The sequence below is a fragment of the Barbus barbus genome (assembly GCF_936440315.1).
Source record: "Barbus barbus genome assembly, chromosome: 21".
NCBI classification, from domain to species: domain Eukaryota; kingdom Metazoa; phylum Chordata; class Actinopteri; order Cypriniformes; family Cyprinidae; genus Barbus; species Barbus barbus.
Window position 1 is genome coordinate 2,070,900 of NC_136749.1, and position 25,359 is coordinate 2,096,258.

Genomic DNA, 25,359 nt, shown 5'->3' on the forward strand with positions numbered 1-25,359 from the left:
TGACTTGCCGTGAACACCAGTCGGATCTTTTATTCTGCTACAGTTTTGTAACATTCATTGGCTTTCATCCTAATTGTTTGTGTATAGAGAGTGAAACAAGTCCAAACCACAGAGATTAACTTTGTTTATTGAAGTACATTTAAAAAGAAGAAAGGCTACACAGTTATAATGAAGTTAAAGAGTCCAAAATGTGTGACTGATCCGTAGAGTATCAGAACACAATGCTTTTATATCTCGAGGAAGTCTGTCCGGTGGCTGCATATAAGCATTAATAATGAAAACAGCCAGACTGACTTGTGCAGTAAAGTCCTGCTTTCGGTGTTCTCTGGGATGTTTAATACAAGTACAACATGAGCAGGGATCAAAGCTGCTCAACCGTGATTACATCAGTTCAGATATTAAACTCACAAACTAATACAGACTAACATGCAGCGGCGTCCAACAGTCTGAGATGCTTTTCATTTCCACTTGGAAACACAGTTTAGGATTTCACTCAGTTTAATACAAAGAAATGATCATTAATCAAGTTTAAATGAGTGTTTTTGATCATGTGACTGAGAGGTCAAGCTCAAGACGCTCTTGTTTATCTCAGATGATGATGATGAGAACATGATCTAATATCAAATGCATGTTAATTTAAATACTGTAATTATGATACCCAACGAAGAAAAACACTTCTCAGACTTTTGGGCTCACTGTATTATATTTGCATATATAAGGTTGGAGATTAACCTTTTAGCATTATTTTCAATTTAAGACATCTTTATAATAGAAAATGTTAATAAATGAAGGCATCAGAGCAAACTGGCCTGGAGTGGAGAAATAATAATTCAAACATTTGTAAACAAAAGGTCTCGCCACTAATAATTAGATTGGTTTCAGTGTAAAATCTCACAACGATAAGAAACATTTCAGACAATTCAGAAACGATTGACTTAACACACAAACTCAAAAGTAACTCATATTCTTTTGGTTAATTTCCAACCACTGGACAGAAACATCTTTAAGTCTTCTGTCCCAAAATAACTACAGCACTTCACCACAGTCACGTCCTCCAGCACGTCTACACTTTCCAGACCTTCTGTCACGTCTTCAGATCTCACTCTTAGCCTTCACATCCCTCGCCCAACTCAGGACTACAAGCTTTAGTTTTACAGATCTGGGGTTAAACACATACATGAGACAGATGGAAGCGGGACAAGAGACCAGAGATGAGAGCCTCTTCACGTCACTCTTTCACAAACACTACGCTTTTCCAAAATCATTTCTAACTCTTTCAAAAGCCTGTCTATATATAATTATACTCCATTTTCCATTCAGCCTGCTTTTGACTTCAACAATCAGCTCACCTGCTTCTCCCAGAATGCTCTAGGATACCTGGTCTTTATTCAATATTTAAAAAAATAAAATAAAAGTTTTAGGAGAAAGTATCTTGTTTTGTGTGGGAAGTATAGTCCCAAAATTGACAGCAGAAAAAAATGATAGCATATGACACGAGTGAGTAAATAACCACAGAACTCACATTTACAAAATTTGATTATGAGATGTGCATTTGTATACCAGAAAAAAAATCTATATATATACTTATACCACCCTGACGACAAGTAAAATATTATATAAAATATTTAATGAAACTAAATTGTGAATCATCTCCACAAATATCAGTTGCCAAAAATATCTAAGTTTTGTCATAAACTTAATTTTGCAATTGACTGTTTCATTGTAAACATCATACATTACAGTAAAGGAATTAAAATACTGAAGAAACTGTTGTCCATAATATGGAATCAAATATTAAAGGTCTGTTCTATCTCATGTGCACTCATTCAAAATGCATAAACACCTTGAAATATTAAATGTTTCTGATAATGTAATATAGATATGGAATATACATTTGATCTGCTAAATACTAAATGATCTAAATGCACTTAATTCTCTCATATTGGTTATTGTCTGAATGTGTTTTATTGCCTCTCAGAGGTTGTGTTATTCAGGGAAACTGAGGCATGAAGCACTCACAGGAGCATCTCTGGCTGTCAATCAAAGGCTCTACTGTATTAGAGGGGCGGAGCGATCATCGGTCACCGTCTTCCTGAGTCGAATATGAGCGAACGGGTTGATCCTGTGAAGAGGGGAAGGTTAATGAACTAACCCATCAGACACGGAGAGCTCTTCTGAACACAGGTGACTAGCTTTACCTGGTGGGTGATGGAGGCGTCGAGGCGAAATCAGTCGACATCTGAGGAGCATGAAAACACATCAGTGTCAGCAGAATATAAACAATATTCTAAATACTTGCATGATTGAGTCAGAAAGAGAAATAAGTGAACATTTACAGTGAGAAAAGTAAAATCTTATATAAGAATCATCTTGAGACACTACAGGCAAAACCACTGGGGCTTCATGCACTGCTCAGGTTTGAGATTCTGCTTCCATAACTTGTCTTTATTCAGATTATTGAAACAAAACATCCAAAATACACATTTAAAGGCATAGTTCATCCAAAAAATTGAATTCTGTCATCATTTACTCAGTTGCTCAAAACCTGTATGAATTTCTTTCAGAACTGTTGACGGTAGCCATTGACTTCCATAGTATGGAGAAAAAAAATTATATGGAAGTCAATGGCTACCATTAACTGTATGGTTTCCAACATTCTTCAAAATAAATTATTTTGTGCTCAAAAAGAAATACAAAATCTAAACTGTAGATATAAGTTTTTATTCAATGTTCAGATTTATGTTCTAGAACTGTATGCAAATTGGTGCGTTTAATTCACTAGTATCTCAACTGTATATATATTAACATAACATTTTAGAAAATCTGCAATTTTTCCTTTTTTTTATTTTTGTTGTGTCTTGCCTGTTGTGTCTTGTCACTAGAGTTCATCCAAAAATGGAAATTTGCTGAAAATGTGCTCACACACAGTCCATCTGAGATCAGGATGAGTGTGTTTCTTCATCAGATTTGGAGAAATGTGTCTCTGCATCAGTGTCTCAGCAATGGATGCTCTGCAGTGAATGGGTGCCGTCAGAATGAGGGTCCAAACAGCTGATAAAAACATCACAATAATCCACACCACTCCAGTCCATCAGTTAACATCTGGAGAAGACAAAAGCTGAAACACATCCATCCTGGCGTATGTAACTTCAGACTGTTTCTAAAATACAAGTCCATAATCCATAATAACGCTTCCTCCAGTGAAAAAGTGTTCTGGTCTGAATCAGGAGAGAAATCTGCACAGATCAAGCAGCGTTTACAAGCCAAAACAGCTCTTGTACTAATATTTTTCTGGTTTTTGATGTGAGAGACAACAGCAGATGCACTTTTTCACTGGAGGAAGAGTTATTATAGATTATGGACTTCAATGGTTTGAAGTTAAAAACATCTTAATGCTGGATGTGTTTCAGCTTTAGTCTTCTCCAGATGTTAACTGATGGATGGAGTGGTGTGGATTATTGTGATGTTTTTATCAGCTGTTTGGACTCTCATTCTGACGGCACCCATTCACTGCAGAGCATCCATTGTTGAGACACTGATGTAGAGACACATTTCTACAAACCTGATGAAGAAACAAACTCATCTACATCTTAGATGGTCTGAGGGTGAGTGCATTTACTGCTTTTTTTCTTTCATTCAAACAGTATTACAGTCACAGTGACAGTCATGGTGAAGGTGGTTTCTCTGACCCTCATCCTGCTGGTCTCGGGGTTCATCATGCTGTAGGGTCGCGGTCTGAAGGTGCTGATGCGCTGGGATAAGACGCTCCTCTCGTCCTCGGAGTCAGGGCTGACCTGCGGCATCGGACCCACGGGGGGAAGCCTGTCTAACTGCCCCATACTGGTGCTGTTCACCTTCGACAGGGCAGGAGGACTGCAGCCGTGATGAGAGGCACAGAGAGAAAGAGGGGAGTTATGGGAATGCAAGCCCTTCTGAGACAGCAGCAAGAGATTACTGTATGTCATTCAGACGGGGCTTTGTTTTTCCTGCAGACCTGAGATCTCGTCCGGGAGTGTTTGGGAAAGGCTGTGTGTAGGAGAAGGGAAACCAGCCTTTTCTATGAAGGAGAGTTCAGAACATCAGCATAACAATAAGACTGAATATCTGAGACACCATAAACCTAAACAGCAATAAGCTTTTAAAAGGCCTGTTCACACAAGTCCGAAATGGAAAGACTGGAAAGAAATCCAGATGAAATAAAATGCACTGCAGTCAATAATGCGTATTAATGCACTCTGATAATAATATAGATTACAGTGTATTCAGACGCATGATCCCAAAGCTTGCACTAACTATACTCTATCTCTCCCCACTGTTATCATTAACAAAAACTAAACCTATTAACAAATCTCAGTAAGTGAAATAAAACCGAAACAAAATAATATAAATATTACAAACAAAAAGTTAATTATTTGATCTTAGTTAGTTATCCAAGCAACATTTCTAATTTTCATTTAATTTTAAATTAATATTCAGATTTTGTTTTAATCCTTTAATCTTAATCTATTTGAATCTTGGTTTAATTTTTGGTCTTTTTTATGTATCTATTATGTTTTTTTTACATTTTAGTTTTAGTCATTTATAGCATTTATAGTATATTATTTATTGTACTTATTTGAATTCAGTTAGTGGCCAAAGCAACATTTCTAATTCTCATTTAAAATACTTAAATTACTGAAATTAGAGTAAAAATAAAAATTCTTAAAAATGTAATTAAAAAAAGATTTTAAAAATGCTAATAACAACATACAACAAAATGGCCAATAAATAAAATATAAAAAGAAAATTAGAAATGTTGCTTTGGCAACTAACTGCAATTAAAATATGTTCAAGTAATAAATTACTAAAACTAAAATACAAATTAATAAAAACATACTTAAAAAACAAAACAAAAGTTCAAATAAAACTGAAAATATAAAAATACAAATAATTTCAGAATATTACTTAATACTATATCAGTATATTAATAATACTAAAATAACACTGATCCTGAAGCAAAGTCTTGTCCATACGAATGCATTGTTTTGAAGGGCTTTACTCTTGGTGTGAACAGGCTTTAAACTTGCTTTGAACTAAAGGAAAATCTTGCTTTATGCCAAGCCACTGTAAAACAACCGTATAAGCCTTGTTCTCAGAACAGGCTCCTCATATTGCTGCCATGATTATTCAGTTCTGCACCACAAATCAGAACAAAAACGAGGCATAGCTAGTGTTTAATTGGCCCTGACTGAAAGGCTGGTGGTCAAATACCGTCCCGTCCGCTCGTTCTGGCCGTAGTGCCAGCCGTCTCTGGGTTCACTGATCAGCAGGGAAAGAGTGTCTCCAGGCAGGAAGGACAGCAGACAGGAGCTTCCTCCTCGGTCTCCAGGCTTCTCTCCCTCGCAGGAGTCTGGGGAGTGAGGGAACAGAGCCTCCACACGGGACGGGGCGCAGAGAGGAAGCACACGGGGAAGAGTCGAACCTGAACCATCACAACCACAACACACAGTTAATGCCTGGACACAAAAGAAGGAGAGCACAGAAAAAAAGACACAAAAATAAAATCTGAAGAATCTTCACATGGCAATCTCAGATGATGACTGTCAAGCTCAACACCCAAAAGGCCAAACACACCATAAAAGTGCCATAATGCTTTTGGGATTATAACTTGGAGCAGAGCGCACTGGTCATTTGGACTCGTTTTAATGGTGTTTTTGGTCCTTTTTGAAGCTTGACAGCCAACAATTCTCCTTTTTGTTCCATAGAAAACATATGGAAATGTGGAAAGATATGGTGAAACTGTGTTTTTATTGTTCTAAAATTATATATATAAAAAAAAAAGAAAATATATATATATATATATCACTTTAGCAACTAATCTAAATAAAATTGTTTCAGTTTAAGTAAATAAAAGTTTAAGTACACTGAAAAAAATAATTAATTGAATTAACAAATATTTTTAAGGTAAGTGGTTGCAATCAATTTATTTTAGCTACATTTAAATAAACAAATTTAGTTGACTGACTTTCAATATTTTTTTTTAAATGTAGCTAAAATATATTTTTTGCAACCATTTACCTTAAAAAAAAAAAAGTGTACTTAAATTACTAAAACTAAAGATAATACATAGTTATTACAAAAGTACACAATTATTCAAATTTAAACTAAAAATTAAAATGAAAACTAAGCATTTAAACTAAAACCAAATAATAAAAATATTAATAAATACTATAATTGTATAAATAATATTAAAAATTAAAATGGACAAGAAATGTCTATATTATTTTACCTAAAAGTAAAACTATATTTCATATAAAAAAGAAGCCTATTATTTTACATTATTATGTTTTACTTTTGGATTGTGCCATTTTAATGGCAATTAAATCAATCTCATTCTTACTACTATATTATTCAAACTATATTATTATTTTGTGATTAATCATATTTGTATAATAAGAAATATCAGAAAAAAACTCCTTACTGCATTACAGTAATGACAATTTTATTTGAAATGGATATATTTTAAATTGCTATTTAAATATTAATTATATTATATTATATTATTAACTATTAATATTTTAAACTGAAATTATGTCAAGAAATTATTTTAATATCTTAAAATATCCTCAATATATATAATTGGGACTAAAATAATAAAAAATGACCTGAGTCATTCTTCACGTGCACAAACACACGCACACACACACACACACGTACACGCACAGACAGACACACACACACTCGCACACGCACAGACAGACAGACAGACAGACAGACAGACAGACAGACACACGCACAGACAGAAGACAGACACACACACACACTCGCACACGAACAGACAGACACACACACTCGCACAGACAGACAGACAGACACACACACGCAGACAGAAGACAGACACACACACACACACTCGCACACGAACAGACAGACACACACACTCGCACAGACAGACAGACACACACACACACACGCACAGACAGAAGACAGACACACACACACACACACACACACGCACAGACAGACAGACACACTCGCACACGCACAGACAGAAGACAGACACACACACACACACACACACTCGCACACGCACAGACAGACAGACACACACACACACTCGCACAGACAGACAGCCAGACAGACACACACACTCGCACACGCACAGACAGACAGACAGACACACACACACACACACACTCGCACACGCACAGACAGACACACACACTCGCATACGCACAGACAGACAGACAGACACACAGACACACACACACACACACACACACACACTCGCACAGACAGACAGACACACACACACACACACACTCGCATACGCACAGACAGACAGACAGACAGACAGACACACACACACACACACTCGCACAGACAGACAGACACACACACACGCACGCACGCACAGACAGACACACACACTCGCATACGCACAGACAGACACACACACTCGCATACGCACAGACAGACAGACAGACAGACAGACACACACACACACACACACACACACACACTCGCACACGCACAGACAGACACACACACACACTCGCATACGCACAGACAGACAGACAGACAGACAGACAGACAGACAGACACACACACACACTCGCACAGACAGACAGACACACACACACACACCCATGAATCCCTGGCGAGTATCGCTGGGCTGTCTCCGGGGCAGAGGCAGTGTGGAGGTGGAGTAGAGATCAGGAGCAGCGGGACAGCTGGACAGCGCACGGGACAGAGGGGCGCTGTAGGTGGAGCTGGGGGTGTGGCTAACAGTGGGAGGAGACTGGCGCCCGGACACGCCCACTGCTGGCTGGGAGTGGGCGGGGTTTGCTGAAGAACCGGAGTGGGCGTGTCCATTACTGGAGGGGTTCTGTTGAGACTGCTGCTGCTGAGGACGACTGCTGCTGTCACCGTTCAACAGAGGCGGGACTTCCTGCACAGACAGCCTCTGAGAGAGCAGACCCAAATCAACCATCATTAGTTCTACAGCTAACTGGGAATTAGCTCTAGGCTACACCTAATTGGGGTTAATTGGGAATTCAACATTGATGTTATAAGAAATGTTTTTTCTGCAGCTTTTTTTGGGCCTCCTTTATTAATATCGATTGAAACAACACATGGAAAATGTGATACATTTTCTGTAGTATTTTGTAGGACACAATTTCAATACAAAATTTGTATCCAGTTAGCATGTTTTGGAAAGAATTAGGTTGAACATTTAAATTTAACTGAATTGTGTGGATTTGTTTTATCATATACAGTATATATATATGTGTGTGTACTCAAGATTATTTTATTTTACTTTGGAAGAATTTAGTGTATGATACAGCTGCATGTATTTGGTGTGCTTTTTTATTTTTAGAACGTCATTTTGAAAAGTAACGAACAATACATAATATGATTATTTATTTATTGAGTAAAATATCATAAAATACTTGGTCTCAAATTTGTCACGCTCTAAATGAGATAAAAACAAACTAAAGACAAACAACAACAAAAAAACACTGAAAGCATGTAATAAATGTTATAAAAGTACTGAAATGTATGTATCGTATATTATATTATATTAAATAAAAATGCCATTCATATGAAATACCAAGTCTATTTCTATTTCAAATTGTGTTTTGACAATATAATAATCAATCACAGACAAAGCAATCCTGAAACTCAGTTAAAGACGTTAATCTGAAAGGTAAATTTATTATATGACTTATATACAGAGATATCGATATTTACATATTTAATTTATTTTAAGCTAAGATATGTCTTAATAGCAACACTGAAATTTACATTTAACTCAGTAATTCATTTGGGTTATTATTCAATAATTTCCTAAGTATCACATTTATAAGTAATAACACTAATAACAATATGCCACTAGTCCTGGGTCTCATTTTTATTTTTTTCTTCAAAATGAAAATATTGTTTACTCCACAAATCTAAAAACATTGATGTGTCCACAAATCCATCATTATCAAACCAACACAAAACACAGCCATTCATTACATGCGTTGAGATGAAACATCCCTATTATTTCTCACTTAAAAATCAAAATGAAAAGAAGGAAATTACAGTATATTTTACATAAAGAACATGAATCCTATTTTATGCCCATTATGTTCATTATGTTCCCCATTCTGTCTTTTTCATTGTGACAATCTGAAAACGTAAGCATGTATGTGATAGACCTGTTCTCCGGGCTGAGTGATTCCCAGCTTGGCGTTGCGCAGGACCTCGGCGAGTCCGGCTCCTCCAGAGCTCTGGGGTGCGGTGTGACGCAGCAGACTCAGCGCTCGCTCGGGGAGCTTGATCGGCTGCGCACATGACTGCTGCCACGAGGACAGCTTCTGAGACAACAGCTCTCTCACCTACCAAACAAAACCAGATCTCTAGACTGCTGATGGCTATATACACAGCTTACTGTAAGTGCTCTGCTTAGAGTCTCTTCATCTCACCAGTCATATTTCATATTACAATAACACATATTTTCATCCACACAATCACTGTTTCAAAACAGTAATATATATTGAGAACATTTGATTTAAATCACTGAAACATACCGATGTGATCTTCTTTCAACTGAGTATTTCAGTTTATTCAAGAGCAAACAATGCAAGATATATGTTTTAAAACACCTTTGTTGCTGAAATAATTACAGTAATTGAGGCAATAATTGTCATGTTAGAAAATATACTTACATTACCTAACTTGCATAACTCACATAAAATCCATAATATTTGTAAAAGTATATATCCAGTGTGTTAGGCTACTGTATGAAGGTATGGCATGGCCGTATGATTTTGTGCAGTGCAGTAAATGCTCTCAGTGTGCCATGTGACAATCTATTCTGCAGCTGAACTTTTCAGATGAAAGGTGGGTTATAGTAATGTGCAGTCTTTACCATGGTAATGCCTCTACAGTATATACAGTATCACATGACAATGTAATGTAAAATGCTGTATTTGATGCCATCCGTCTACCTTCTTCTGATCTCTGATCAATCTCTGATCGGTTCCTCTCCCTTGTCTCCTGCTGTATGTTCACAAATTGCACAGTAACACAGTTTTACAAATGAGGACGTCCTCAAAGGTTTTTTTGGGGGGGGGTGATTTTGTCAGGTTTTGTTCACTTCTGGGTACCAATTTGTCCCCAAAATATGGTTAAGTAGGCACACACAGACACACGCGTATGTTAAAATAATTAGTAAAAATGCAGGCGGTGGCTGCGGGGAGTTAACTGGAAGACTGAGTGATAATATTTCAAAGCAATTTCCGTCATTTTGACAGACTGCAAATATTGTCCTTTTCTGCTTTAGACACATTCCAGTAAACACCGCTAATAGAAGTGTAAAGGGGACATTTTAAACTATGAAAATAAGCCTTTGCGATTTTTTGAATTCTTAGTGAATTCAAGTGAATTATTATATGGGACATATCCTAAATACATAGTGGAAGCAGACCACAAATTCGCAGTATACGGTGTCTCTTTCTTCATACTGTTGCAGTGAAATACAAAGGAAAATAGATGCTGAGAACACTGAGAAGAGCTCTTGCTACAGATATTCTTGATATATCATGTCACATTAAAATGCCAATGTTATTCATTGATATATGTTTGACGTTATTACAGATAATGATTTTTTGTTGCACAACTGATTTGAAGTGATTTGATTTGAAGTGATCTGGTTCAGCCTTTTTGAAACTGGAAGAGCCTTCCATAATTTAAAAGACAGTAGACTCAGTAGGAAAATGGTGGCTAGTGTTAACGCAAATGTGAGATCAAATCCATCTGCTGAAGAATGTCATTTTATCTTGCTTCTACAAGTATTTGAGCTCTTTTATAGTGGCTTGTGTGTCAAGGGACTTGTCCCCAAGTGCTTTACATGCTGTACCAGGTGCGCTACCGAGCACGTTTACATATGTGACCCTAGACCACAAAACCAGTCATAAGGGTCAATTTTTTTAAATTGAGATTTATACATCATCTGAAAGCTGAATGAATAAGCTTTCCATTAATGTATGGTTTGTTAGCATATCTGGCTGAGATACAGCTTGAAAATCTGGAATCTGAGGGTGAAAAAAATGTAAATATTGAGAAAATCACCTTTAACACTAGAACCGCCAGGGGTCGCTGTATACCTAAAACCGCCAGCGGGTCACCAATACATTTTACCCACGCATATCACAACTGTTTTTATATGGCTAAAGAATGTATTATTTGACTGTATTATATGCCACTGTCTTCACAAAGAAGTGTGATGAAATGAAATGATTGTCTAGTCAACCACAGTGAATTGTACATATAGGTACTTTTCATGAGTTTTGCTAGAATGTCGGCACATTTTTCCAGTGAGGCTGTTGTGTCTGCTAGTCCTTTACAGCAGATGGATTTGATCTCACATTTGAGCAAGCTGATATCTGTAGTGTTACCTTGCAGTGGTAGTTGATGAGGATCTTAGTGACTGAACACTGACGGTCCACCAGGAAGCAATAGCGTCGCCTTTCTTCTGTCAGAGCGGAGCGATAACCAACCGCAACCAGAGAGTCCAGCTCGCCCTGCCGACGACTCATCAGCTCCACATACTGTTACAGAGAGAGAATTTACATCAAATAAGCATGGGACTCTTTTAAGAAGGGGCTCCCAAAACCATTAGCCATTAAAGTTGATCACATGACATGCAAGTTAACAGATAAAATATAATATCTTTATTATTATTTTTTTTAGTAAGTGTTTTATTTTGACTTTAAAGTAGACTCAAACCTCTTTTTCTGTAGTTGTGTCTCAGTCTACAGTCACACTGGTGTTTTAGGAGCCTAATCAAATTAAATAATAATAATAAAACTGATAAAAAATGTATAATATTAATAATTATTATTATTACTATCATCATCATCATCATTATAGTTGTTGTTATTATGTTTTAACTAATTCTAACAATATTATAGTTTTAAACTACAATTGCGAATAATTGATAATAACAAGTTTTATCATTATTATTTACAAGTTACAACACTGTTATCATGTCAATTTGTTTTTTTTTACTTCCAGATGTTCAAATGCACATGCACTGCTGAAATGCTGTAAAATCATGTCTAAATTATGCAAATATGTAAATAAAGCAAACCTAGTGCACACTGCATTTCCAAATGCGGTTTAAACCCACAGCACATGCATGAATGTAGTTCAGTGCATTTACTGTGAACCAAGAAGCTGAAAACACTGCATCGTGAGCTGCTCGTGAGTAAATGAACATGAAATGAAATCGCAGGCTTTGATTTGATAATTACACTAAGCTATATTGTGATTATCGTGCAGCCCCATTCATTTATTTTCAATATAGTTAGAACTAATGAAAGTACCAGTTCACCCACAAATGACCATAATGTTGTTCCAAATGTTCATTTAACTGACCTTTTCATTGACTATCTCTGTAATTTTCTCCTATATTTTCTTTTTTAAACATCTTTCAGACTGCGGTCCTGTTTTACTTCATGATTATCAGTTGTTTTTTCACTACATCAGTCTTACTTGTTTCTGGCCTCAAATCAGCTCTTCCAGATATCTGCTTAATTTCAAACTAAATGACTTGTTCTTTCTTTTATTTTCTGAAAACATGTTTAGACTAATGCTCGTGATAGCACAGCTCAGACCTACATAAACAGAGATAGACTCGCTCCTGAACAAACACGTGCTGGAGGACACACATGCTCAAATAAACAAACACTTGTTCACACATGGAGGAAAAGTCTTCCGCTCTCAAATCAGCTTTAATATGTAGGACACTGGGTCGCACAGACGGCCTGCTCTCCTCTCAATCAGCCATTATGAGTCATACAAACTACAAATGACTGGCAGTACATGACATTCCACACTAAGTCTTCAGTAATGAACACAGCAGTCAAAGAACTGGCAAGCAACACAATTACTCCGTTCTTCAGCAGCTGTTTTAATCCAAAGTGACTTACTGTTCATTTACTGCCGCGCCAATCAGCGTAGCTTCGCTTGAAGGTGATTGTGACCAGGCCAAATCAGGAGGTAATTAACTCTAAGGTTACTGAGTCACATTACAAAATGTTTTTACTATTAAGTTTGGTGCCAAATCAAATGTCAGGCATATCAACATCAATCAACATATCCGACATCACAGACAGGACAGCTGTACACCTTCATGAGAAAAAAAAGATCATTCCTCCGCTGAGGAACAGTGAAAGTAAAGTTTCTGGAAGCAAACGCTCCTCAAAAGATCCTGATGATCAGATTTGAGACGCCCTGATTTTTCTAAAAACATGATTGATGGAGAATCACGTAAAGCTGAGCTGCTTCAGTCCAGTAAGTGTTCATCTGGAGATATGACTGCAGTTATTCTGACCTTTACCTCGTCAAAATCAGTCAAGATTTGACAGAAACAGCAGCTGAAGCTGGACGTCTGTACAATTACACTAAAAGAGCTTTTACTGGATAAAAAAACTATAAACTGTCACTCAGACGACAGAAGGCATGGAGTAGATTGTGTGTGACAGCAAAGAAGTTTGTACCTGCATCTCTCGGTCTCCATATTTGTTAGGATGGCGACTAGCTTGGCTCTTCCTCCGCAGCTTCTTCAGCTGTGATTGACAGCGCTCAATGGACTCCACCTTTGACTTCCTCTCACTCTGGTACTTCTTCAGCGTCGCCTGGACAAAGGGTTTCATACAGTATATCACGTTTCTGGTAAGTTTCTGAGAGTTCAGGAGGAGTAGTTCATTCCCATATTACTCTTTTCTGATTCATTTACTCAAAGGGTTTACAAGACAAACTCTGTGTTTGAGCTCTGCTAATTAGTAAATTCAGTAGGTTGTTTAGTTAGGCAGCGATGTCCACTCACGGTCAGATATTTGATGTCTAGCTCCAGTTTCTGCTCGAGTTGAGACAGCAGCTCTGAATGAAACAGCTTCAGCTGCAGACAGACAGAAAACACAGCAAATACAGTGAGTATGGAAACACACAGGTCACTCCAGCTTCACTAAACTAAAACAGAGATATCTACAGCACATTTTAGTAGTGTTTCTATTGGCACTTTAACATTTGTTGTCTGCAACTAGCGTTTCTTGTGGCTCTCTGGTGTTTTGTCTCAGATTAGGACTTCTTTGCAGCACCTGCTAAAGGAATTATTACATTAAATACTGCTCATTATAGTTTTTCTCACTATACCCTTACCAAAAAGTAGTATACTTCAAGTATATTTTAAGTATACTTCATACAAATATCAGTGCACTAGTAGTATACTTGTAAGTGTAGTAGTTCAATACGCCTTGGGACTAAATTGGCCTACTTTCTAGTATATAAATGTATATTTTTAAGTATACATGAAGTATAACAGTAGTAAACTTTGAGTACACAACTAGTTTACATCAAAGCCTGTACTGCAACTATACTAAAAGTGAAATTATAGGTATACTGATTAAATACTTGTGGCATTTTAGTACACTTTGAAGTATAGTCTCAGTAAACTACTAGTTTAGTAGTTTTATACTGAAAGTATACTTATAAGTTTTCTTTAAGTGAACATTAACGTCATACTTTAAGTACACTACTATGTCCCTATTTAGGTATTAATTATTTTGTTATGAATATCTGAACACACAAAACATCAAAAGAAAGAACAGGGTATCTGCTTGTAAACAAACACATTTTATTCTAGCTTCATGCATTTTTTTTTTAAACACCTGAATGTTGGTAAGTTTCATAAATAAAAAAATAAACAACATTTTGAACAAATAGCTGAAAAAGACTATGAACTGGATTCAGAATGATAATCAAAACATAGATGGAGTCGATCAACACCCCAAAGCTGGACAGTCATTATTACCTCTTCATTGGTGACATTTGATTTTATGCTGTTTTATGTCTGATGATCTTGTTAGATTACATGTGGAAGCATCTGTTGTTTCGGTTTCTTCCTCACTTGTGTTTTCGGGGGAAATTCTGTACAGAAGATGTGTACTAGCGCCGCCTACCATATAAAACACGGATTCTAGGAGCACATATATTTAGACTTTTTCTAAGTATAAGTCAAGTATACTTAAATGTCATTTTAAGCATATTTCGGAGAAGTACATAAAGTATTTTTTTAGTTTAAAAGAAGTATACTAATAGCACATTTGAATAAACTTATTTTTTTGTAAGGGTAGGTCAGTTTTTCAAAACTCTTCATACAGTGAAGCATCGGTAACATTTTACAATAAGGGTACATGAATAATCATGTACTAATGCCTAAATTAATGCTTAATTGAGCACATACTAAGGATTATTAAGGGGGTTAACTAATTATGAACTATCTCACCCTATTGTGTCTTATACACAGATTAATAAAAAATTTAAATAATAAATAAATAGGGTGAGTTTAAAGGGAAAGAGAAGAACATAGAATAGACACGATCAGTCATTAGTGTATTTAGTATTGTCTACACTTGATGAGGAGGAACAACTCATCCTTTGCCACCCAATAATGTTTATGACAAAGCTGAAGATGTCAAATGCTCAAATTATGAGCATCCATGCACTAAAATGTATTTATTTTTTTTACAGAGGAAAACATTGTATATTGAAGTGAAGTGAAGTGAAGTGAAGTGACATACAGCCAAGTATGGTGACCCATACTCGGAATTCGTGCTCTGCATTTAACCCATCCATAGTGCACACACACAGCAGTGAACACACACACACCGTGAACACACACCCGGAGCAGTGGGCAGCCATTTATGCTGCGGCGCCCGGGGAGCAGTTAGGGGTTCGGTGCCTTGCTCAAGGGCACCTCAGTCGTGGTATTGAGGGTGGAGAGAGATATATTGGCACTGGTTACAGGTTTTTTTTACAATTGCTAGGACACATTTCTCAATATTTAAGTCATTTTTTCAAAACTCTTGACACAGCTGTTAATTTCACATTCAAAACGCAGTAAAGCTACCGTAGCACTTCATGCATGTCTCAAATCAAGTTATTCTTCCATAACACCAGCAAAGGCTTTCAGCCATGAAAGACTGACCTAAGAAACTGTAACCCTGTAACATTGTAACATTTCTTTACAAAACAAGAATGACACTTTGTGCTTCTTATAATTCACTGCAGTAGATGTTAGTTCATGTATACATTACAGTACACAATTATTGAGTTTTCCCCTTTTGTATAGATGGGAATGAAATTGACTAACACGTGTGTAGGTGTTCAGCTACATCAAATTGCTTTGATAGTATTTGTTTTAACTGTTCATTTTAAAAGTTTTGTAGAGAGAATGTGAACGTGTGCAAATTGGCCTGTAGGTACATTGAGTTTTGGCATTGTTTGTGTCTGAGACAGAAAATAATTCATGTTCTTGGAAAGATGTAGTCATGCATTTTGTGCCAAAGCAATGATAAGGTAATGTATGAAGAGTTTTGGTAGTTTTACAGTTCAGCTGCTTACACACATTTTCAAATATTTGTCTCTTTTTTTCAAAACATTACACACAAATCCAAGAATTGCAGAAAGAGAGAACTGTGTGATTGTAACTTGTCACTTCGGTAAGAACGAACATGCTAAAAACTGAACGTTTTTGCCACCACACTCTTTATACTATACTTCATACTGTAACTGTACAGCTTTGCTCCAACAATGCAATCACATTTACTCACCACATCCTCGAGTTGGACCTGGATCTGCCGATGAACCTCTGCCATCTGGAACAACGTATCACCTGAATCAATATGAATATGAGAAGACGTGTCAAAGACATTCCACACAATGTGTTATCAAACATACTTTCACACACGACCCCATAATGACATCTCACTCGCATAAAGGTCACGATAGGGTCACATTAAAGTTCAATCTATAAATGCAACAACTGCATGTTAACTTTTTTGAAATGCATGTTCATAAACATAAACTGCAGACTGTGATGCATATGCAATTATTTGTCTGAAAGAAATGAAAAAGAGCAATTTCTTCCTTCAGAGGATGTGATATGCATGGCATTGCCTGTCCATTCTTGCGTTTCATTGAGGGTGAATTTGTGGCATGTTTTGTTGTCGGTTCCAGTGGGCCGAGCAGTAGATGTTGGCCTTCTTTATCCCCTACTGAGCAACAGTGTGTGTGCAGCTTGGCATCTCTCCCTCCTGCCCTCCTCCCTCCCTCTCGTCCACCCCCGCTGTTTTCAGCAGCACAATGAGATCATGTGGTGTTGTTAATCTTTCAACAAAGGCCTCTCTCTCTTTTGCCCCTCTCTCGCTTTCTCTTACTTTCTTCATCTCCATTTTATCGTACAGGCTTTGCCTCTTCATTCTCTTCTGCTGTAGTCACTTGTTTTTACGCTTTCGTTTCCTGTAAGCACTGATGCACTATGAAGTTGAACAATGTAGTTAAATTTATGTACATTTTCACAATCAGTTCTCACCATTAACTTTACTCTGCCGGAAGTGTCGCTTCAGAAACAGATTTGAATAGCCCTAACTAAAACTAAAATTAAAGCCATAAAAAAATTATGAAAAGAAAAAAAATGTATAATGTAAAATAAATATAAATATATTTTTGGCTAGTTTAACTTTGATATAGCCGACTTAATTAACTAAACCTAAATAAAACTCAAATAAAACCACAAAAACTATATATAGTACGTAAACCTAAATAAAAATGACAAAAACACACAACAATATCACTAAAATTTTAACTAAAATTAAAACGAAAATGGAAAATCTTAAAATAAAAATGGTACCAAAACAGCACTGGATCTAAATCATGGGAAGTAATAGCTGTAAAGTAAATATAATCATAGATAAAATTATATTTTGTTGAGAGTCCTTTGCAGGTGATTTAAGTCTGTAGCTCATGGACATCAGCAGCGACTGGGTTTCTTCTCTGTGATGTTCTCCAGGTCTTTACTGCGGCTGACTTCAGTTGTTGTTTGTTTGTGGCTCTTTCTGTCTTTAGTTTTGTCTTCAGCGACTGAAATGCTGCTCAATCAGGTTGACATCAGGAGATTGACTCGGCCGTTGCAGAATACTCCACTTTTTTACCTTCACAAACTCCTGGGTTGCTTTTGCTGTATGTTTTGGGTCATTGTTCATTTGTACTATGAAGCGCTGCTGAATCAGCTTTGCTGCATTAGACTGAATCTGAGCAGAGAGTATACCTCTATACTCTTCTGTCTTCGGTCTCATCATCTCTAAACAGCAGTAACCCAGAGACACTGAAGCCATGCAGCTCATGATCACACTGCTCCATGATTCTCAGATGATGCTGTGTGCTTCGATCATCAGCTGTCCAAGCCTTCTCCACACTTCTTTCTTCCAGTCATTCTGGAACAGGTTCGTCTTAATTTCAGCGTCCAAAGAATGCTTTTCCAGAAGTGCTCTGGCTTTTTTAGATGTTTTATTTTGGTAAAGTCTAATCTGGGTTTGTTTGCAGCTTGTGGTGAAGCCTCTGTATTTGCTCTGGTGAAGTCTTCTCTTGATTGTAGACACATCTGTCTCCTGGAGAGTGTTCTTCTCGTGGCTGGATGTTATGAAAGGGTTTTTCTTTCCCATGGAGAGGATTCTCCGTTCATCACCACTGTTGTCCTCTGTGGACGTCCAGGTCTTTTTAGGTTTCTGAGCTCACCAGTGCGTACTAAACTGTTGATTTGGCCACTCCTAATGTTCCTGCTATCTCTCTCTGATGGATTAGTTTTTTTTCTGAAGCCTAACAATCGTCTGTTTCACTTGTTTGGAGAGATCCTTTGACCGCATGATGTGGTTCACAGCAACAGCTTCCAAATACAAATGACACACTTAGAATCAACTCCAGACCCTTTACCTGCTTAATTGATGTAGAAATAATGAAGGAATAGCTCACGCCCTTTTGAGTCAACTGTCCAATTACTTATGGTCCCTTGAAAAAGGGCGGAGGTTCATATTAAAGTAACTCCTTAACCTTTCCTCCAAATGTGATGAGAATGCCCTCATATTAAAGCTCAGAGTCTGCACTTTAAGTTCATATTCATTATATAACTGTAGCTTGAATATGTTTTGGTCAACAGCTAAAATTAAAAAAAATTATATTTATTTATTTTTTAAGTCAACTTTAAGGCCCTTATTGATAATGTAGTGTAGTCTGCAGAAAAATACACTTTGTAATTATAAAATTAGATTTGGGTCATATAACATAATAATATTATAACATTATTAACATGTTGCAACATTTTCACTTTTATCGAAACATCTTGTCTAACATCTCTTGATTCATTTGAATAATTATGTGGAATTACGTGACAACATCAGTACTTTAATTGCAAATGTGCTGTAAGTATACTGTACTTGCAATGACTCTGGTGCAATACTTAAGTTATGAACCAGACCATACAATTAGTTTGAGAGATTATTTAACTTCTAGGACATTTATTTAATCAAATCTTTCTGGTATTTTCACTGTGATTTGATTTGAAGTGTCTTACCCAGTTCTTTCGAGCCCTGGCTGTCACTGGCCAGCTCTCCTAGTTTGACCAGAGCATCAAAATAACCCTTTGCTGCTACTGTGACGCCTGGAGGGATAGAAATATATCAATAGAAATAGAGAGAGAGAGAGACATAGAGAGAGCGTGGGCATGTTACAGCAGTCTTTGGCAGGTGAAGTGCTGATGAACATACATCCAAGTTCACACTAATTTCCAGACTTTTGCCCATCACAGAGAAATTGAACTATTACATTATTACATAATGATGTCTGACCTGTCAGAGCCTTTTCATAGTGTTTGCCCATGGTGACAAAATTCTTCAGACTGGGGTTGAACTGGTCCAGAATGCCCTAAACACAGAATCAACAACACATTCAGTTAGGACATAACTGTATATAAACAGTAATTAAAATACTGAAACAGGAAGACATGGAAAATTCATAACAGGACAGAGCGATACATGGAGGAATAATGGAAAATGGACTGCCAGTGATGCTCATTTTTTATTATTATTCAAAATACCGTTAAAAATACAATTCACAATGACTGAAATATAACTTTAGAATTAATTTATAATTTTTGTGGCATTTAAAATTAAAAATGTCTAGGTGGTGTTTAAACAGTTTAATAAAAAAGAATTAAGTGCTTTGGCATATTTCTATTTTTTTTTTTTTTTTAAATAAGAAAAGATTGTATTTAAAAAAAAATTAAAAAGCAGACAAGCATTTAAAAAATATATATATATTTAACAATTATATAAAATTATTATCTCTCTACATATAGACAAACATAGTGACCAAAAAAATTATAATAATTTAATTACTTGCCAAATAATTTTTTTGTGTGTGATAACTATAATGCTCTTAAAAAGCTAAAGTACTTATGTGATTAAAGTTGTTATGTGGCAGGAAACACATAAAACAGGAAATTATATCATTTAGGATTCATAAAGTTTTCTTTTTCATTATGTCAATTATTTCTGTTGATATATGCATTTTTTTGCACAAAAATATGTATAAAACAAATATGAAGAAAATATTACATTTCTAAGACCTTGGTGCATATGTTTGCAACTAAATAATAAAAAAAACGTCTCCTTTTATCATCCTTTTATTGGATTGTCTATTTATTGTTCCCTTTCATTGAACACATACCTTGTAGACATTTTCTGTCATTTTGTTGACCTCATCTGATCGTGACATTGTGCTTCTCTCTCCAGATCGGTTCACCTCACTTCTAGACGTCAGGAAGTCAGAGCACACACGGCTACACGGAGAGAAAGAGATCAAGATCGTGAGACGTAGAGGATGGATCTGGCTCATGTTTGTCTAGAGATCTGCCTTGAAGAAGAGTGCTGGTAACCAACCAGTTCACGGCAGCCATTGACTTCCATAGTGTGTTTTTTTTCTCCATACTATGGAAGTCAATGGCTACCATCAGCTGTTTGGTTTCCAACATTCTACTAAATAAAAACGTTTTGGTGTTTCCCTTTATGAAATTGTATCTAGAATGTTTAGATCACATCAGATGTGTTCACCTGCTCTTATTCTAAAACACTGAAGCTAACTGAAGTGGTGATAACAGCCCCACTGGCCTCACGAATGCTTTCCTCTAGATGTTATAACATAGCTGAAGGGATTTGCTTCTATTCAAGCACAAGAGCATTAGAGAGGTCAGGCATTGTGTGATTGTATGATTAGGCCTGACTCGCAGCCGTCGGCCCAGTTTAGACTCATCGAGATCCTCCACAACTGTCTTGACAAACCATTTTTGCATGGATGAGCACAAGGATATTGGTATTCAAAAACAGGAAGCCAGTGTCACAAAAGAATAGTATAAAATATCAGGGTTTTTCTGCAGTCCAAACCATGGAAAACTCATGACAGCTTCAGATATCGAAACCAAACCATCAACAGAAAGTGATTTTAGGAATTAGGAAGGAATTTGCTTTCTTTCTGCAGGAATTTGACTTGTTTTGTTGGACAGGTGGAATCCTAAATCATTTTAAACAAAAATTAGACATGCAGCATTGCTTTTATCAAGTCAAATCAATTTTAATTCTATTTTTATTGATTTAGCACACAATACACGTTGTTTAGAAATCATAAAGTTATAATATCTTAAAGTCACATTAAGTAGATTAGAGCTGGATGATAATATTAGCTGTTGAGATCTGCTATACAGCATACACTATCTTGCTTTACATGACTGTACTGTATGCAGATAAAGTATATTTCCAACTTTTAATATAGCATTTTTATGAAACAGTTACTAGACATTAAATAGCACACATTTTCAATAAAGCACAATTTTATTAATCAAATTAATTCTGCTAGCAAATCCAATATCCGATGTAAAAATACTAAATCGAATGTAGTCAGGCTGATTCAGATAACCAATTATGTTAGATGGCTGACAAAATGTTTCATGGAGTTTTTACCTTGTTATTTTTAAACATGTACTGCACATAATTCCATGAATTTCAAAATAAGGACCACCTCTGTTAGTGACCCTTGAGAGATTCCATAGTCTGAGTCTGGCCAAAGCCGTCCTAATGCACTGTTATTGCATGTCTTAAGTTCATGAAACCGAGTCTGATATGTCACAGTGCCCTGAGGAGAGTTCTTCCCAAGCGCAAGAGTCAAGCCGCTGAACAAACACTGCGCTCACACGGCTTCCCTTCTGGAAAGATCTCGAATAAAAGATTCCAGTCAGGATTACCCATCACATAAAGCTTCAGCTCCGAAGGCCAGTGTTTACAGCAGGTCAGCGCTCTCATGTGTGTTATTAGAGGAAGATTAGGAGGAAGAATTTGACCTAAATGAAGTGATTGAGTGAGACCCCCCCAAAAATAACATTCCCATCACATCTTGAGCATCCCTTGTTTTTCAGTGATTCACACTGACAGCAGATGATTGACTAATAGTTCACCAACATTCAGCGATTCAAACACAATTCACAAATTTATTAATGCTTAAAGTTTCATTAAAGACTTAATGAAATAGCTTGACAAATGCAGTTCTCTTTCATGTGTTGTGTTGATAGATTGTTCTAAGAATGTTTTGCTAACGTTCCCATTGAGTTATATAAAACATCATGTTCTCTGAACGTCCAAAACATCCAGCTTTTCAAAAACTGCTTTTCTTGATTATGCAAATGTTACAGGAACATTACAAACATCATGGGAATGTTACTTTTGAATGTTCTCTGAAACTTCTGAAACAAGTAGTAACATTAAACAATGTTGGGTAAACATCCAACTAAAGCATTTCAGGAAAAAATGTTGAATGAACACTGTACAGGCCTTGTGTGTCTGAGAAACACATGCACAGCCATCTATAGCATCACTGCTGAAGAGGAATTAGCTGCTGAAGTTATTGTAGAGTAATTAAAAGATTTTAAAACAAGCGTTTTGTGCAGACCAGATTTTTTTATTAAAGACCAGATCATTTTGAACAAACGATCCATTAATGTTATACAATACAGATTGTGTCAAAGCAGCATTACAGTGTTAAACAGTCAGTTTTCCAGTTAAAGTCCGTTCATCATTGATTCAGTAATGTCATAGTCCATGCAATCAAGTCAACAATATTCCCATAAATTAAGCTAGAAATACCTTTAAAGTGACATAGTCCTAAACTCTGCATATAGAGTAGTAATTTGCACTACTATGTGTCTGTTAGGGGGTAAATAAGGCACAGAGTAGTCCCTTTAAGGCTTCTGCCCCAGTGACTCATCCCTTTTTTCAAATAATAGTTTACATCACAGCCATTAACCATGCTTGCTATTTCTAAGTGATATTGGGGGGCGGGACATTCCTATACTAGAGCGCATTTGATTGGACAAAATGTGTCAGCAGCTCTGAGTGCAACACGAGTTATCCTAATTTATGTCCATTTTCCTGGAAGAGAAAGACTGTACATTTTAGTGCCAAAAGTTAAATTTTTGCAGTTTTTTAGGAATACAATTAAAAGTAGATGACCTCAACGCAAAAACTCATTATGGATTATTGAATATGGATCTTTAGGACTAACTCCACACAGAAACAGATTTGATTTCTACTCACTACATGAAACTTTAATCGTCAGTGAATATATAATTGTGTGCATATTTTTGCTCTGTATTGCCACATAAATAAGTAAATAGCATTCATTTCTAACACGTAAATTGGCGTCTCTAATTTGTTCTCATAGTTGACACCTGTTTGCTGTTAGAGCTGGTGATTATTGCAGTGATATAGAGAGGAAATATGAGCTAAAGGTGGCGATTAGATTCTGCTAATGTAACAGTGAAAGGAAACACGTGATGAGATATGAACAAGACATTTCAATAGATAGATGTTATAGATGTTCTCTTGCTGCTTAATTCGTAATCAGCCAAACAATTAATGTGGCTGAAAAACGATTCAAAGTTTAGCAAGCAATGCAACTTTATCAGCCTGAGAATTTATAACACCTCCATCAGTGGGTTAATAATCACATTTTCAGTTTTCTTTCAAATGGCACTTGTTGCACTGAGAGTCGTTTAGCAGACTGTTAGTTTCATTGTGTTTCTTAAGTGATTGAACTCCAGTATTTTGTGTTATTTGGAGGAATTTTCCTACCTTTTCAGTGTTCATCGTTTCCTCGGCGCTTTGTCTGGTGTTTTTTCTTCTCAGTCCTCCTCTGATTTCCCTTCTTCAGTGGTGGGGGTAGTCGGTTTGTTTGACCCAGTAAATCCCTCGTCCACCCCTCACCCCGTCTCTCACAAACCCCTCAGGTCAGATCACACTCAGTGCTCACATCAAACTTTAATCTTCATTCCGCTCAAAATACTGTCCATTTGCTGTCGCTATGTAGAGCTCTGTGGTTGTCTCTGTGCCGGACAATGTCTTCTTACTCTCTGTCTGTCTGTCTCTCACTGGGACTGAATGTCAATGAGGCAACGGGACAGCGCTGTGAATAGCGCCTCTGCTCATTACAGGAGCCCACACACACACTCACTCACACACACACACACACACACACACACACACACTCTCTCACTCTCACTCACTCACTCACTCACTCACACTCTCTCACTCACTCACACATACACACACACACACTCTCTCTCACTCACTCACTCACACACACACACACACACACACAGTCGCTCTCATTCATACACCAACTCTTCACTTTTAATTTGATGAATACAATATCAGAAGTGGCATGGGCAAACAAATGATGCTAGACCCTTTTCTCACGTTCCTTTTGACTGGACATTATTTTGTTGGGTTTTTAATTATGACCAAAAATGTTTATTTTTATAAACATATTTCTGTACTAGCCAGATTTCATATATTTAAAATATCCTTGTTAAATGGCTTTTTAATACAATGATGAATGTAAACGTGTTGCTCAAAATGTAACTTTACAGCAGAGCATAAATCTCTCTCTCTCTCTCTCTGTCTCTCTGTGTGTGTGTGTGTGTGTCTTGTGCCATTTTTTTTCTCTCAATCCTTGGTCCAAAAATGTATTTAAATTAAAAAAGTAAGTAATAAAATCACTTTGAACTGAACATACTACATCTGAATGCAAACACCATGAATAATTTCTGGTAGGATGGTCATTTTGATCACATTGTGATTTAGCTTGTCATCAAATGTTCTGTATTTTCTGTGGCAAAAACTGTTGCATGCAAACAAAAACCCATGCTTAGCCATGCATTGCAGAAAATCATAGCAGCCCAAGCCTCAAACACTGTTGTACTTGTACTGTTTTGTCATTTAATATTTTTCTCTTAAGGACTAGGATCAAAATTTTCCTCTAAAGCTTTGATTTTACACTTGGCATGCATTTAAAGACTCTCATGACTGAAAGTTTTTAAAATATTTTTGGTTTATCAAAGGTATTAGCCAGAGCCAGGGATGGGCAGTATTTCAAATACACATATTT

The 25,359-nt window shown here is 36.6% G+C and overlaps 1 protein-coding gene across 1 annotated transcript; it reads right to left on the reverse strand.

Moving 5' to 3' along the window:
* Positions 1-107: 107 nt before the first annotated feature.
* On the reverse strand, positions 108-24,392 carry LOC306887171 (BAR/IMD domain-containing adapter protein 2-like). Its single transcript, XM_079444730.1, has 15 exons — positions 24,045-24,392; positions 20,596-20,707; positions 19,716-19,791; positions 19,442-19,528; positions 16,647-16,708; positions 13,862-13,933; positions 13,533-13,670; positions 11,427-11,579; positions 9,186-9,365; positions 7,627-7,945; positions 5,251-5,461; positions 3,995-4,057; positions 3,690-3,873; positions 2,199-2,239; positions 108-2,122 (listed from the first exon to the last, which is right to left on the reverse strand). Exons 2-15 carry the CDS (start codon positions 20,641-20,643, stop codon positions 2,050-2,052), a joined length of 1,707 nt encoding a protein of 568 aa, XP_079300856.1. The 5' UTR covers positions 20,644-20,707; positions 24,045-24,392; the 3' UTR covers positions 108-2,049.
* Between the last annotated feature and the right edge of the window lie 967 nt (positions 24,393-25,359).

What these genes read in the sequence shown, in the direction of transcription:
- LOC306887171 (XM_079444730.1), bottom strand. Translation starts at nt 20,643, where the DNA reads ATGTCACGATCAGATGAGGTCAACAAAATGACAGAAAATGTCTACAAG. An exon ending in CTATGAAAAGGCTCTGACAG is followed by an intron (nt 19,529 to 19,715) that starts GTCAGACATCAT and finishes CTATCCCTCCAG; the next exon opens with GCGTCACAGTAGCAGCAAAG. An exon ending in CAGAACGAGCGGACGGGACG is followed by an intron (nt 4,058 to 5,250) that starts GTATTTGACCAC and finishes TCTCCTTCATAG; the next exon opens with AAAAGGCTGGTTTCCCTTCT.